This window comes from Balaenoptera musculus, chromosome 10 (assembly GCF_009873245.2).
Source record: "Balaenoptera musculus isolate JJ_BM4_2016_0621 chromosome 10, mBalMus1.pri.v3, whole genome shotgun sequence".
Classification (NCBI taxonomy): Eukaryota; Metazoa; Chordata; class Mammalia; order Artiodactyla; family Balaenopteridae; genus Balaenoptera; species Balaenoptera musculus.
Genome location: NC_045794.1, coordinates 101,712,223 through 101,728,486, shown reverse-complemented (window position 1 = coordinate 101,728,486; position 16,264 = coordinate 101,712,223). Strand labels below are relative to the sequence as shown.

General features: G+C 42.1%; 2 protein-coding genes across 6 annotated transcripts in view; one reads left to right on the top strand and one right to left on the bottom strand.

Moving 5' to 3' along the window:
- The window catches only part of TBC1D22A (TBC1 domain family member 22A), a 323,227-nt gene that overhangs the window by 153,310 nt on the left and 153,653 nt on the right, over positions 1–16,264 (bottom strand). The window lies entirely within an intron of this gene.
- LOC118901965 (small ubiquitin-related modifier 1) lies at positions 9,292–10,438 on the top strand. Its single transcript, XM_036865806.1, has one exon. The coding sequence runs from the start codon at positions 9,371–9,373 to the stop codon at positions 9,674–9,676; it is 306 nt and encodes a 101-aa protein (XP_036721701.1). The 5' UTR covers positions 9,292–9,370; the 3' UTR covers positions 9,677–10,438.

Sequence of the window (16,264 nt, the reverse complement as noted above, 5' to 3'; positions counted from 1 at the left end):
AACAGTCAAGTGGATTAAGGTTTTACTGAGCTCTGACCGCCACAGCAACAGTCAGCTCTACCCACCACCAGAGCCTCCCATCAAGCCTCTTAGATAGCCTCAACCACCAGAGGGCAGACAACAGAAGCAAGAAAAACTACGATCCTGCAGCCTGTGGACCAAAAACCACAGTTACAGAAACATAGAGAAGATGAAAAGGCAGAGGGCTATGTACCAGATGAAGGAACAAGAAAAAACCCCAGAAAAACAACTAAATGAAGTGGAGATAGGCAACCTTCCAGAAAAAGAATTCAGAATAATGATAGTGAAGATGATCCAGGACCTCGGAATAAGAATGGAGGCAAAGATTGAGAAGATGCAAGAAATGATTAACAAAGACCTAGAAGAATTAAAGAACAAACAAACAGAGATCACCAATACAATAACTGAAATGAAAACTACACTAGAAGGAATCAATAGCAGAATAACTGAGGCAGAAGAACGGATAAGTGACCTGGAAGACAGAATGGTGGAATTCACTGCTGCAGAACAGACTAAAGAAAAAACAATGAAAAGAAATGAAGACAGCCTAAGAGACCTCTGGGACAACATTAAACGCAACAACATTCGCATTATAGGGGTCCCAGAAGGAGAAGAGAGAGAGAAAGGACCAGAGAAAATATTTGAAGAGATTATAGTCGAAAACTTCCCTAACATGGGAAAGGAAATAGCCACCCAAGTCCAGGAAGCGCAGAGAGTCCCATACAGAATAAACCCAAGGAGAAACACGCCGAGACACATAGTAATCAAAGTGGCAAAAATTAAAGACAAAGAAAAATTATTGAAAGCAGCAAGGGAAAAACGACAAATAACATACAAGGGAACTCCCATAAGGTTAACAGCTGATTTCTCAGCAGAAACTCTGCAAGCCAGAAGGGACTGGCATGATATACTTAAAGTGATGAAAGGGAAGAACCTACAACCAAGATTACTCTACCTGGCAAGGATCTCATTTAGATTTGATGGAGAAATCAAAAGCTTTGCAGACAAGCAAAAGCTAAGAGAATTCAGCACCACCAAACCAGCTCTACAACAAATGCTAAAGGAACTTCTCTAGTGGGAAACACAAGAGAAGAAAAGGACCTACAAAAACAAACCCAAAACAATTAAGAAAATGGTCATAGGAACATACATATCGATAATTACCTTAAACGTGAATGGATTAAATGCCCCAACCAAAAGACATAGACTGGCTGAATGGATACAAAAACAAGACCCATATATATGCTGTCTACAAGAGACCCACTTTAGACCTAGGGACACATACAGACTGAAAGTGAGGGGATGGAAAAAGATATTCCATGCAAATGGAAATCAAAAGAAAGCTGGAGTAGCTATACTCATATCAGATAAAATAGACTTTAAAATAAAGAATGTTACAAGAGACAAGGAAGGACACTACATAATGATCCAGGGATCAATCCAAGAAGAAGATATAACAATTATAAATATATATGCACCCAACATAGGAGCACCTCAATACATAAGGCAACTGCTAACAGCTATAAAAGAGGAAATCGACAGTAACACAATAATAGTGGGGGACTTTAACACCTCACTTACACCAATGGACAGATCATCCAAAATGAAAATAAATAAGGAAACAGAAGCTTTAAATGACACAATAGACCAGATAGATTTAATTGATATATATAGGACATTCCATCCAAAAACAGCAGATTACACGTTCTTCTCAAGTGCGCACGGAACATTCTCCAGGATAGATCACATCTTGGGTCACAAATCAAGCCTCAGTAAATTTAAGAAAATTGAAATCATATCAAGCATCTTTTCTGACCACAACGCTATGAGATTAGAAATGAATTACAGGGAAAAAAACGTAAAAAGGACAAACACATGGAGGCTAAACAATACGTTACTAAATAACCAAGAGATCACTGAAGAAATCAAAGAGGAAATCAAAAAATACCTAGAGACAAATGACAATGAAAACACGACGACCCAAAACCTATGGGATACAGCAAAAGCGGTTCTAAGAGGGAAGTTTATAGCTATACAAGCCTACCTAAAGAAACAAGAAAAATCTCAAGTAAACAATCTAACCTTACACCTAAAGAAACTAGAGAAAGAAGAACAAACAAAACCCAAAGTTAGCAGAAGGAAAGAAATCATAAAGATCAGAGCAGAAATAAATGAAATAGAAACAAAGAAAACAATAGCAAAGATCAATAAAACTAAAAGTTGGTTCTTTGAGAAGATAAACAAAATTGATAAGCCATTAGCCAGACTCATCAAGAAAAAGAGGGAGAGGACTCAAATCAATAAAATCAGAAATGAAAAAGGAGAAGTTACAACAGACACCGCAGAAATACAAAGCATCCTAAGAGACTACTACAAGCAACTTTATGCCAATAAAATGGACAACCTGGAAGAAATGGACAAATTCTTAGAAAGGTATAACCTTCCCAGACTGAATCAGGAAGAAACAGAAAATATGAACAGACCAATCACAAGTAATGAAATTGAAACTGTGATTAAAAATCTTCCAACAAACAAAAGTCCAGGACCAGATGGCTTCACAGGTGAATTCTATCAAACATTTAGAGAAGAGCTAACACCCATCCTTCTCAAACTCTTCCAAAAAATTGCAGAGGAAGGAACACTCCCAAACTCATTCTATGAGGCCACCATCACCCTGATACCAAAACCAGACAAAGACACTACAAAAAAAGAAAATTACAGACCAATATCACTGATGAATATAGATGCAAAAATCCTCAACAAAATACTAGCAAACAGAATCCAGCAACACATTAAAAGGATCATACACCACGATCAAGTGGGATTTATCCCAGGGATGCAAGGATTCTTCAATATACGCAAATCAATCAATGTGATACACCATATTAACAAATTGAAGAATAAAAACCATATGATCATCTCAATAGATGCAGAAAAAGCTTTTGACAAAATTCAACACCCATTTCTGATAAAAACTCTCCAGAAAGTGGGCATAGAGGGAACCTACCTCAACATAATAAAGGCCATATATGACAAACCCACAGCAAACATCATTCTCAATGGTGAAAAACTGAAAGCATTTCCTCTAAGATCAGGAACGAGACAAGGATGTCCACTCTCACCACTATTATTCAACATAGTTCTGGAAGTCCTAGCCACGGCAATCAGAGAAGAAAAAGAAATAAAAGGAATACAAATTGGAAAAGAAGAAGTAAAACTGTCACTGTTTGCAGATGACATGATACTATACATAGAGAATCCTAAAACTGCCACCAGAAAACTGCTAGAGCTAATTAATGAATATGGTAAAGTTGCAGGATACAAAATTAATGCACAGAAATCTCTTGCATTCCTATACACTAATGATGAAAAATCTGAAAGAGAAATTATGGAAACACTCCCATTTACCATTGCAACAAAAAGAATAAAATACCTAGGAATAAACCTACCTAGGGAGACGAAAGACCTGTTTGCAGAAAACTATAAGACACTGATGAAAGAAATTAAAGATGATACCAACAGATGGAGAGATATACCATGTTCTTGGATTGGAAGAATCAACATTGTGAAAATGAGTATACTACCCAAAGCAATCTACAGATTCAATGCAATCCCTATCAAATTACCAATGGCATTTTTTACGGAGCTAGAACAAATCATCTTAAAATTTGTATGGAGACACAAAAGACCCCGAATAGCCAAAGCAGTCTTGAGGGAAAAAAATGGAGCTGGAGGAATCAGACTCCCTGACTTCAGACTATACTACAAAGCTACAGTAATCAAGACAGTATGGTACTGGCACAAAAACAGAAACATAGATCAATGGAACAAGATAGAAAGCCCAGAGATTAACCCACGCACCTATGGTCAACTAATCTATGACAAAGGAGGCAAAGATATACAATGGAGAAAAGACAGTCTCTTCAATAAGTGGTGCTGGGAAAACTGGACGGCTACATGTAAAAGAATGAAATTAGAATACTCCCTAACACCATACACAAAAATAAACTCAAAATGGATTAGAGACCTAAATATAAGACTGGACACTATAAAACTCTTAGAGGAAAACATAGGAAGAACACTCTTTGACATGAATCACAGCAAGATCTTTTTTGATCCACCTCCTAGAGTAATGGAAATAAAAACAAAAATAAACAAATGGGACCTAATGAAACTTCAAAGCTTTTGCACAGCAAAGGAAACCATAAACAAGACGAAAAGACAACCCTCAGAATGGGAGAAAATATTTGCAAATGAATCAACGGACAAAGGATTAATCTCCAAAATATATAAACAGCTCATTCAGCTCAATATCAAAGAAACAAACACCCCAATCCAAAATGGGCAGAAGACCTAAATAGACATTTCTCCAAAGAAGACATACAGATGGCCACGAAGCACATGAAAAGATGCTCAACATCACTAATTATTAGAGAAATGCAAATCAAAACTACAATGAGGTATCACCTCACTCCTGTTAGAATGGGCATCATCAGAAAATCTACAAACAACAAATGCTGGAGAGGGTGTGGAGAAAAGGGAACCCTCTTGCACTGTTGGTGGGAATGTAAATTGATACAGCCACTATGGAGAACAATATGGAGGTTCCTTAAAAAGCTAAAAATAGAATTACCATATGACCCAGCAATCCCACTACTGGGCATATACCCAGAGAAAACCGTAATTCAAAAAGACACATGCACCCGAATGTTCATTGCAGCACTATTTACAATAGCCAGGTCATGGAAGCAACCTAAATGCCCATCAACAGACGAATGGATAAAGAAGCTGTGGTACATATATACAATGGAATATTACTCAGCCATAAAAAGGAACGAAATTGAGTCATTTGTTGAGACATGGATGGATCTAGAGACTGTCATACAGAGTGAAGTAAGTCAGAAAGAGAAAAACAAATATCGTATATTAATGCATGTATGCGGAACCTAGAAAAATGGTACAGATGAGCCAGTTTGCAGGGCAGAAGTTGAGACACAAATGTAGAGAATGGTCATATGGACACCAAGGGGGGAAAACTGCGGTGAGGTGGGGATGGTGGTGTGCTGAATTGGGCAATTGGGATTGACATGTATACACTGATGTGTATAAAACTGATGCCTAATAAGAACCTGCAGTATAAAAAAACAAACAAAACAACTAATACTAAACTTTCGTTGGGTTACGTGTATGGAAATATGTTAATATAAATGTTTCAGACATTACATGAAATTTCTAAAAATCTTATATTTGTATTTGTATGGAAATATGTTAATATAAATGTTTCAGACATTAAAAAAAAAAAAAACCAAGGAGAAACACGCCGAGACACATAGTAATCAAATTGACAAAAATTAAAGACAAAGAAAAATTATTGAAAGCAACAAGGAAAAAACGACAAATAACATACAAGGGAACTCCCATAAAGTTAACAGCTGATTTCTCAGCAGAAACTCTACAAGCCAGAAGGGAGTGGCATGACATATTTAAAGTGATGAAAGGGAAGAACCTACCGCCAAGATTATTCTACCCAGCAAGGATCTCATTCAGATTCGATAGAGGAATCAAAAGCTTCACAGAGAAGCAAAAGCTAAGAGAATTCAGCACCACCAAACCAGCTCTACAGCAAATGCCAAAGGAACTTCTCTAAGTGGGAAACACAAGAGAAGAAAAGGACCTACAAAAACAAACCCAAAACAATTAAGAAAATGGTCATAGGAACATACATATCGATAATTACCTTAAACGTGAATGGATTAAATGCTCCAACCAAAAGACACAGGCTCGCTGAATGGATACAAAAACAAGACCCATATGTATGCTGTCTACAAGAGACCCACTTCAGACCTAGGGACACATACAGACTGAAAGTGAGGGGATGGAAAAGGAGATTCCATGCAAAAGGAAATCAAAAAAAAGCTGGAGTAGCAATACTCATATCAGATAAAATAGACCTTAAAATAAAGAATGTTACAAGAGACAAGGAAGGACACTACATAATGATCAAGGGGTCAATCCAAGAAGAAGATATAACAATTATAAATATATATGCACCCAACATAGGAGCACCTCAATACATAAGGCAACTGCTAATAGCTATAAAAGAGGAAATTGACAATAACACAGTAATAGTGGGGGACTTTAACACCTCACTTACACCAATGGACAGATCATCCAAAATGAAAATAAATAAGGAAACAGAAGCTTTAAATGACACAATAGACCAGATAGATTTAATTGACATTTATAGGACATTCCATCCAAAAACAGCAGATTACACTTTCTTCTCAAGTGCACATGGAACATTCTCTAGGATAGATCACATCTTGGGTCACAAATCAAGCCTCAGTAAATTTAAGAAAATTGAAATCATATCAAGCATCTTTTCTGACCACAACGCTATGAGATTAGAAGTCAATTACAGGGAAAAAACATAAAAAACACAAACACATGAGGCTAAACAATACGTTACTAAATAACCAAGAGATCACTGAGGAAATCAAAAAATACCTAGAGACAAATGACAACGCAACACGACAATCCAAAACCTATGGGATGCAGCAAAAGCAGTTCTAAGAGGGAAGTTTATAGCAATACAAGCCTACCTCAAGAAACAAGAAAAATCTCAAATAAACAATCTAACCTTACACCTAAAGAAACTAGAGAAAGAAGAACAAACAAAACCCAAAGTTAGTAGAAGGAAAGAAATCATAAAGAGCAGAGCAGAAATAAGTGAAATAGAAACAAAGAAAACAATAGCAAAGATCAATAAAACTAAAAGCTGGTTCTTTGAGAAGATAAACAAAACTGATAAACCTTTAGCCAGACTCATCAAGAAAAAGAGGGAGAGAACTCAAATCAATAAAATTAGAAATGAAAAAGGAGAAGTTACAACAGACACCGCAGAAATACAAAGCATCCTAAGAGACTAGTACAAGCCACTCTATGCCAATAAAATGGACAACCGGGAAGAAATGGACAAATTCTTAGAAAGGTATAACCTTCCAAGACTGAACCAGGAAGAAATAGAAAATATGAACAGACCAATCACAAGTAATGAAATTGAAACTGTGATTAAAAATCTTCCAACAAACAAAAGTCCAGGACCAGATGGCTTCACAGGTGAATTCTATCAAACATTTAGAGACGAACTAAAACCCATTATTCTCAGGCTCTTCCAAAAAATTGCAGAGGAAGGAACACTCCCAAACTCATTCTATGAGGCCACCATCACCCTGATACCAAAACCAGACAAAGATATTACAAAAAAAGAAAATTACAGACCAATATCACTGGTGAATATAGATGCAAAAATCCTCAACAAAATACTAGCAATCAGAATCCAACAACACATTAAAAGGATCATACACCATGATCAAGTGGGATTCATCCCAGGGATGCAAGGATTCTTCAATATACACAAATCAATCAATGTGATACACCACATTAACAAACTGAAGAATAAAAACCATATGATCATCTCAATAGATGCAGAAAAAGCTTTTGACAAAATTCAACACCCATTTATGACAAAAACTCTCTGGAAAGTGGGCATAGAGGGAACCTACCTCAACATAATGAAGGCCATATATGACAAACCCACAGCCAACATCATTCTCAATGGTGCAACACTGAAAGCATTTCTCCTAAGATCAGGGAACAAGACAAGGATGTCCACTCTCACCACTATTATTCAACATAGTTTTGGAAGTCCTAGCCACAGCAATCAGAGAAGAAAAAGAAATAAAAGGAATTCAAATTGGAAAAGAGGAAGTAAAACTGTCACAGTTTGCAGACGACATGATACTATACATAGAGAATCCTAAAGATGCCACCAGAAAACTACTAGAGCTAATCAATGGATTTGGTAAAGTTGCAGGATACAAAATTAATGCACAGAAATCTCTTGCATTCCTATACACGAATGATGAAAAATCAGAAAGAGAAATTAAGGAAACGCTCCCATTTACACTTGCAACAAAAAGAATAAAATACCTAGGAATAAACGTACCTAGGGAGACAAAAGACCTGTATGCAGAAAACTAAAAGACACTGATGAAAGAAATTAAAGATGATACCAACAGATGGAGAGATATACCATATTCTTGGATTGGAAGAATCAATATTGTGAAAATGACTATACTACCCAAAGCAATCTACAGATTCAATGCAATCCCTATCAAATTACCAATGGCATTTTTTACAGAACTAGAATAAAAAATCTTAAAATTTGTATGGAGACACAAAAGACCCTGAAAAGCCAAAGCAGTCTTGAGGGAAAAAAATGGAGCTGGAGGAATCAGACTCCCTGACTTCAGACTATACTACAAAGCTACAGTAATCAAGACAATATGGCACTGGCACAAAAACAGAAATATAGATGAATGGCACAGGATAGAAAGCCCAGAGATAAACCCATGCACCCATAGTCAACTAGTCTATGACAAAGGAGGCAAGGATATACAATGGAGAAAAGACAGTCTCTTCAATAAGTGGTGCTGGGAAAACTGGACAGCTACATGTAAAAGAATGAAATTAGAACACTCCCTAACACCATACACAAAAATAAACTCAAAATGGATTAGAGACCTAAATGTAAGACTGGACACTATAAAACTCTTACAGGAAAACATAGGAAGAACACTCTTTGACATAAATCACAGCAAGATCTTTTTTGATCCACCTCATAGAGTAATGGAAATAAAAACAAAAATAAACAAATGGGACCTAATGAAACTTAAAAGCTTTTGCACAGCAAAGGAAACCATAAACAAGACGAAAAGACAACCCTCAGAATGAGAGAAAATATTTGCAAATGAATCAGCGCACAAAGGATTAATCTCCAAAATATATAAACAGCTCATGCAGCTCAATATTAAAAAAAAACAAACAACCCAATCAGAAAATGGGCAGAAGAGCTAAATAGACATTTCTCCAAAGAAGACATACAGATGGCCAAGAAGCACATGAAAAGCTGCCCAACATCACTAATTATTAGAGAAATGCAAATCAAAACTACAATGAGGTATCACCTCACACCAGTTAGAATGGGCATCATCAGAAAATCTAGAAACAACAAATGCTGGAGAGGGTGTGGAGAAAAGGGAACCCTCTTGCACTGTTGGTGGGAATGTAAATTGATACAACCACTATGGAGAACAGTATGGAGGTTCCTTGAAAAACTAAAAATAGAATTACCATATGACCCAGCAATCCGACTACTGGGCATATACCCAGAGAAAACCATAATTCAAAAAGACACATGCGGAGACGGATTTGTAAACCCCGGAGCGAGGTTCTGCCTACCCGAGGCCGCTGCTGTGCGGAGACCCCGGGGGAAACCACCGTCACCATGTCTGACCAGGAGGCAAAACCTTCAACCGAGGACTTGGGGGATAAGAAGGAAGGAGAATATATTAAACTCAAAGTCATCGGACAGGATAGCAGTGAGATTCACTTCAAAGTGAAAATGACAACACATCTCAAGAAACTCAAAGAATCGTACTGTCAAAGACAGGGAGTTCCCATGAATTCACTCAGGTTTCTCTTTGAAGGTCAGAGAATTGCTGATAATCACACTCCAAAAGAACTGGGAATGGAGGAAGAAGATGTGATTGAAGTTTATCAGGAACAAACAGGGGGTCGTTCAACAATTTAGATATTTTTATTTTTTTTCTTTTCCCTTAATCCTTTTTTATTTTTAAAAATAGTTCTTTTGTAATGTGGTGTTCAAAACAGAATTGAAAACTGGCACCCCATCTCTTTAGAACATCTGGTAATTTGAATTCTAGTGCCCATTATTCATTATTGTTTGTTTTCATTGTGCTGATTTTTGGTGATCAAACCTCAGCCCCGTTCATATCGCCCTCTCCTTTTTAAAAATTATGTGTGTGCACAGAGAGGCCGCCTTTTCCAGGACTGTGCATTTACAGGCTTGTGATAAATAAGATTGACTAATGCGAGTGTTCATAATGACTTTCCAATTGGCCCCGAAGTTCTAGCATGTGATCGCTTCGCTCCTGGACTGTGACTCTCAGTGGGAGATGGAAGTTTTTCAGAGAACTGAACTGTGGGAAAATGCCCTTTCCTTAACTTGAAGCTACTTTTAAAATCTGAGGGTCTGGACCAAAAGAAGAGGAATATCAGGTTGGAGTCAAGGTGACAGAGGTGGTGAAAATAATGACTAACTCCAAAGATGGCTTCACTGAAGAGAAAGCATTTTAAGATGAAAGAAAAATCTTGTCAGAAGATCCCAGAAAAGTTCTAATTTTCATTAGCAGTTAAAGTTATTCATGCAGAAGTGTATACAGCAGAACGCTGCTCTTTTTGACTTTATTTGTACTTTTTGGCCTGGGATATGGGTTTTAAATGGACATTGTCTGTACCAGCTTCATTAAAATAAACAAAATATTTGTAAAAACCGTAAAAAAAAAAAAAAAAAAAGACACATGCACCCCAATGTTCACTGCAGCACTATTTACAATAGCCAGGTCATGGAAGCAACCTAAATGCCCATCAACAGACAAATGGATAAAGAAGATGTGGTACATATATACAATGGAATATTACTCAGCCATAAAAAGGAACGAAATTGGGTCATTTGTAGAGATGTGGATGGATCGAGAGACTGTCATACAGAGTGAAGTAAGTCAGAGAAAAACAAATATCGTATATTAATGCATATATGTAGAACCTGAAAAAATGGTACAGATGAACCGTTCTGCAGGGCAGAAGTAGAGACACAGATGTAGAGAACAAACGTATGGACACCAAGGTGGGAAAGTGGAGGGGGCGGGTGGGGAGGGTGTGATGAACTGGGAGATTGGGATTGACATATATACACTAATACATATAAAATGGATAACTAATAAGAACCTGCTGTATAAAAAAATAAATAAAATAAAATTCAAAAATTCAAAAAAAAAATAGTGCAGTACCATCTCACTATAACCCAAAATGTAAAATAAATATCTATGCGTCCATACTGATATAAATGATTAAGTAAATTAACAAATGGGGAAAACAAACAAATCTTTCATGCAGAAGAATCCCAATTAATTTATGTAGAGATCCGCCTTCAAGGAGGTAGGGCATAACTGCCACCCCTTACGTTTGGGCACATCGTGACTTCCTTCCAAAGAGGACAGGAAGGAAAGGAGAGGAAAAAAAGAGGAACTTTGCAAAGGAGAAACCTGATGAATACACCTCGGCCAGGTGATCAAGGTCAGCACCGAAGGTGATCACCCCTGTCACCGCGTGCGCCCTGATGTGATGACACAGCACTTGCTCCTTTGTGCTCCCTCCCCAAACCCACAACCCCAGTCTGACTACAAGAAAAACATCAGGCAAACCCAAATTTAGGGACACTCTACAAAATAACCTGGCAAGTACTCAAACCATCAAGGTCATTAAAACAAGGGAAATCTGAGAAAATGTCACAGCCAAGAGGAGCTTACAGAGACACGATGGTTAAATGTCATGTGGTGACCTGGACAGGGTCCTGGAGCAGAAAACGGCCATTAGTAAAAACTAAATATAGGTCATAATAATCTATCAATGTTGATTCCTTAGTTGAGATGAATGTCCCAATGTAAGAGAGGGGGGAGGACCTGGGCAGCAAGACCAGGAAGGCCCGTCCTGAAGCCAGCCAAGGAGAAAGCTCTAGAGGCAGGAGTGGCTGCAGGTGGACACAGACGTGCTCTGGCCGCACTGGCCATGGACACCACCACTCTGTGCCGTGTGGCTCAGCAGAACACTCTTAATTTCATAACTAATAACAGGGACTTCCCTGGCGGTCCAGTGGTTAAGACTTCGCCTTCCACTGCAGGAGGTGAGGGTTCGATCTCTGGTCGGGGAGCTAAGATCCCACGTGCCTCGTGGCCAAAACACCAAAACATAAAACAGAAGCAATATTGTAAGCAATTATACTCCAATAAAGAGGTTAAAAAAAAAAAAAGAAGCAATACTGTAACAAATTCAATAAAGACTTTAAAAATGGTCCACATCAAAAAAAAAATCTTAAAAACAATAAAAATAAAAAATAAAATAAAATAACTAATAATAAAGGGCCGCCTCTTGCTGACTTCTGCTCTTAATGCAGTAATTGGTCCAACTCCAATAAGCTAAATGTAATACCCCGGGAGATGAAAGGAGGGGGGCACAGCTGTCCCCCATTTCTCTGCAGACGGCACAGCCTCCAGACTCACCACCTTGTACATCCACAGGGACTGGAGTACCAGAGCGACTAAAAGAGAGACATTTCCCACTAAATAAAGTCTAGACATTTCCCACTAATAAAGGCTCCGCATCTGAGCCTTCTGCGTGAGTAGCACAAATTCCAGTGGTTATAAATCAGGTTTATGAATTCTGTATGCATCTGGGAAAAAACCTCAGTCCCCACTGAGCTGCTCACCCACCGTACATCTCTGCCGTAACTGGACAGCTGACAAAAGGCCCTCGGCCCTGATGACGCATTGTCACAAAGTCAAGCTTCACGGGCTCAGAACCAGCATGGAGGGCTGCTGAGAGCCCCTACCCCGCATGAAATCCAGCCCTGTTGATCCAGGCGGCCAACTGCTCTTTTAGTCCAACCGCACCAACTGTGTATTTTCCATCCTCACTGTCCTGGGCAATACTGCACATCCTGGATTATTCTTTGGAAATACACAATGCATGAATCACGAAACCAACTGTGAAGGCCCCAAATTAGACGCTGCTGACCAGCCCCAGAAAACGCTATCATTTTAGAATGTTCTTCTGAAGTGGTTTTGTGTTTTATTGGCAAAATGGTGTATTATTATTGCAATCATGATTTAAATATAAATACCATTAGAGCTATAATAATAATGCACATGTACTTTGTGATTTTATTTCAAAGACTTCACGCCACTATATATATAACTCAATCATTAGCCTCCCAGCGAGACAAAAGGCTGGAAGTACTGCCTCTGCTTTGCAGACGGCAAGTCTAAAGCAGAGAAACAAATGGTAGGCAGGCCCGAGGCTGTGTACAGGAACAAACGAAAGCTACAAAACTGCTCGGTTGCTTTTACCCACAAATGCTCACATCCACCTGCACGGAGGCAGGTTCACACACTTCTCACAACAAAACCATATCCTGGATGTTTACAAGGAATGTGAGCCAGCAGAAAGCTCTCTTGAGAGAAAGAACAGAACTGAAACTCCAGTTGTAACCCTGAGAGACATGAAGCAGAACTCCTGAGGGGGGAGTTTTCACATACACAAGCATCTAGAAGATGCAAGGATGCATCTCTCCTTTGTCAGCACCCACGTCAACATCCATCCATCGTTTGTGCCTGTCTACAGTGACTCTTTCAGTGGATAAAAGATGCACCACTCTCGTCTCAGGGGTCCTGGGACTTCCCGCCTCGGGTCCCCAAGCCCTTACGGGAAATGCAGACCGGGAAGCTCAGAGGACAGGGCCGGCTCTGACCTCGGGCGGGAAAGCGAGAGGCAGCATGCCAAGAAGCCAGGGCCGCGGCCACCTGCCCTGGAGAAGAGGCCTGCATTTCACACTGGACACCAAGACCTGGAAAGGGCCCAAATCAACCGCTCCCCAGGAAGGAGAAAGCAAAGACCAGCAGTGTTTGACACGAGAGGGACACTGGGGTGTCTAACAGACAACACGCACGACACACACCCGAGACCGGGCTACTGGTCCGTCTCCGTGGCCTTCTCTGGAAGAGGCGACTCCATCCCCTCCCATTAGTGGGGGAAAACCTCAGGGTCATCTTTAACCTCTCTCTCTCACCTCCATCCAGTCTCTCAGCAAACCCTTCAAACCAGCCAGATGCAACCCCGGCTCGCCGCCACCTGGCTCTGAGCCCACGCCATTGCCTCCCCTCGGATTAGGTCAACAACCTAACTGGCCTCCCTGGCTTCCACCCAGCTTCTCCCTGCACCCCGTCCCCTGCATGTGTCCCAAGCCACCTTTCACAGGCAACGCCACATTAACCCTCTGTTGAGAAGCCTCTCTCTTCCAGATCAAAAGCCAACGTCCTTCCAAGGGCTCACGTGTCCTATGGGACCCGGGCCATCACCGCTTGGGTGTCATTTCTCTGATGTCCACAAGAGCCTCTGCTTGGGCCCTCAGGCTGGCTGGGCCTCAGGGCCACCCGAGAGGGTTCACCCTCACTCAGAACGTCCGGTGAGATGCCTGTGTCTCGCATAGAGGGCACGCTTTATAAAGAGCTCTAGCTTCACCCCTCACTGAGGCTGACAGATGCGCGGGGAAGAGAACCCCAGGCAAAAGGCTCCCAGCTCGTGGTCCTTCCAGGGCGCCTGCTCCCTCAGGGAACCGTGCACAACTGCTCACATGACCGAAACAGTGTGACCTGCCTCTGCACGTGTGTGTGCATGGGCGTGTGTGTGGACGTGTGTGCGTGCATGGGTGTGTGTATGCATGGGCGTGTGTGCACGTGGGTGTGTGTGCATGTGGGTGTATGTGCATGGGCATGTGTGTGCATGGGTCTGTGTGTACGTGGGTGCATGTGTGTGCATGGGTGTGTGTGCACGGGCGTGTGTGCACGTGGGTGCGTGTGCATGTGTGCGCACGTGGGGTGTGTGGGTGTGCATGGGCGTGTGTGTGCACGTGGGTGCATGTATGCATGGATGTGTGTGCACGTGGGTGCGTGTGTGTGCATGGGTGTGCACGTGGGTGCATGTGCACATGGGTGCATGTGCACATGGGTGCGTGTGTGCACACGGGCATGTGTATGCATGGGCGTGTGTGCACGTGGGTGCATGTGCACGTGGGTGCAGGTGGGGGTGGGTGTGCATGTCCTGGTGTTGGCCCAGCACGTGGGGCTGACTTTGCGTTAGTAGGCCTGGCTGTGACGCGCCTCCTGGGCTCTCTGCCTCGTGTCTGAGCACCTTTGCGTGGCAGCATCTGGAGACGACCCTGCTTCCAGGTGGAAAGGCACGGTCTCCCCCGCTCTCACGGGGTCTCTGAGCAGCAGGGATGGGCTCAGTTTAAACAACCATTCTTGTTCCTTCTTGAGAAGCTGCAGCTTCTGCCCCACAGGGGCGAAGACCACAGGCAGGAGGCACCTCTGCGCCTGAGTCAAAGGTTTCCCCGACCGAGCTGGGCAGCAGCCATGGGCACAGAACAGACTCTGACAAACGGCTATCGGCTAACACGCGACGGGAGTTAGAAATTCGCAGCGAGGGGGAAATGAGCAAAGCCTCTGACTGTGACCGTGACCGTGGCTGGTGGAGGAGGGCCCACCCCAGGGCGTGCAGCACGTGGGGAATCGTGAAGGGCAGGACCAAGAATGGGGAATCGCAGAGTCATGACCACATACGAAACCAACGCTCCTGGCAGGTTCCTGAGCGTTCATCAGATACAACTGCCCCTGTCTGTCCACGTCCTGCTCTGGAACGGAACTGACCAAAACGGGGAAAAAGTATGGATGCCACCTCACTTGCCAATTTAAGAGCTAAAATGTATGCGAAAATCTTTTCTACTTAAAGGGCTTTCATTTCTTGTTTCCCTCTGTCACCTAAAATGCTTTGTTCGAGGGCAGGCGGTTTGCTGTTTTTATTTGCTCGGCCGGGTCAATCTCTCCCGATCGTCTCTGACGCTCTGGCCCTCCGGCTCCGCAGCGCTCCGCAGGCGTGTTTCCTGGACAACACCACGTTTACGCAAGGGCACAAAGAGCAGCCTACTTCATTCATGCCTGGCATTAAAGGCAAGTTTATCGGGTGAGAGCAGGATTCTGAAAGCCCTGGTAGTTTTCCCGCATCCCTCCTGAGAAGAAACAGCTCAATAACCGGGTCCCCCAGGCTAGCAACAGGACGGCAGGTCGCGGCCAAGCCACGGGACAGAAGGGCCAGGCTGCTGAGCAGGGTCGGAACGCAGGGGCCCGGCTGCGGTCAGGACCTCCAGCCACGCTCCCCGGGCTGCAGTCCCCGGCCCACGCCCCAGGCCTGAGACAGATTACCCACACACCTCAGATGGAGAGAGAGAGAGCAAGACTTGGCGGGGGAGGGAGGGAAGAGAGAGAGGGGAAGGGGGGGACAGAGGGAGGGCGGAGAGGTCGCACCCGCTAGAGTGGACACAAGAAGAAACCCAGGCCATCCAACACAACAGTCACATGGGCAAATGGTGAACAACGCACGTGCCTTCCACCGGCCGGGACGTGCGCTAAAACTTAAATGACCGCCATCAGGATGGCTGGGGCCTGCAGGAGGCATCTGGGGGCCTGTCTCTGCAGCTTAGCTCTGT

Coding starts and splice junctions, on each gene's coding strand:
- LOC118901965 (XM_036865806.1), top strand. CDS start 9,371: ATGTCTGACCAGGAGGCAAAACCTTCAACCGAGGACTTGGGGGATAAG.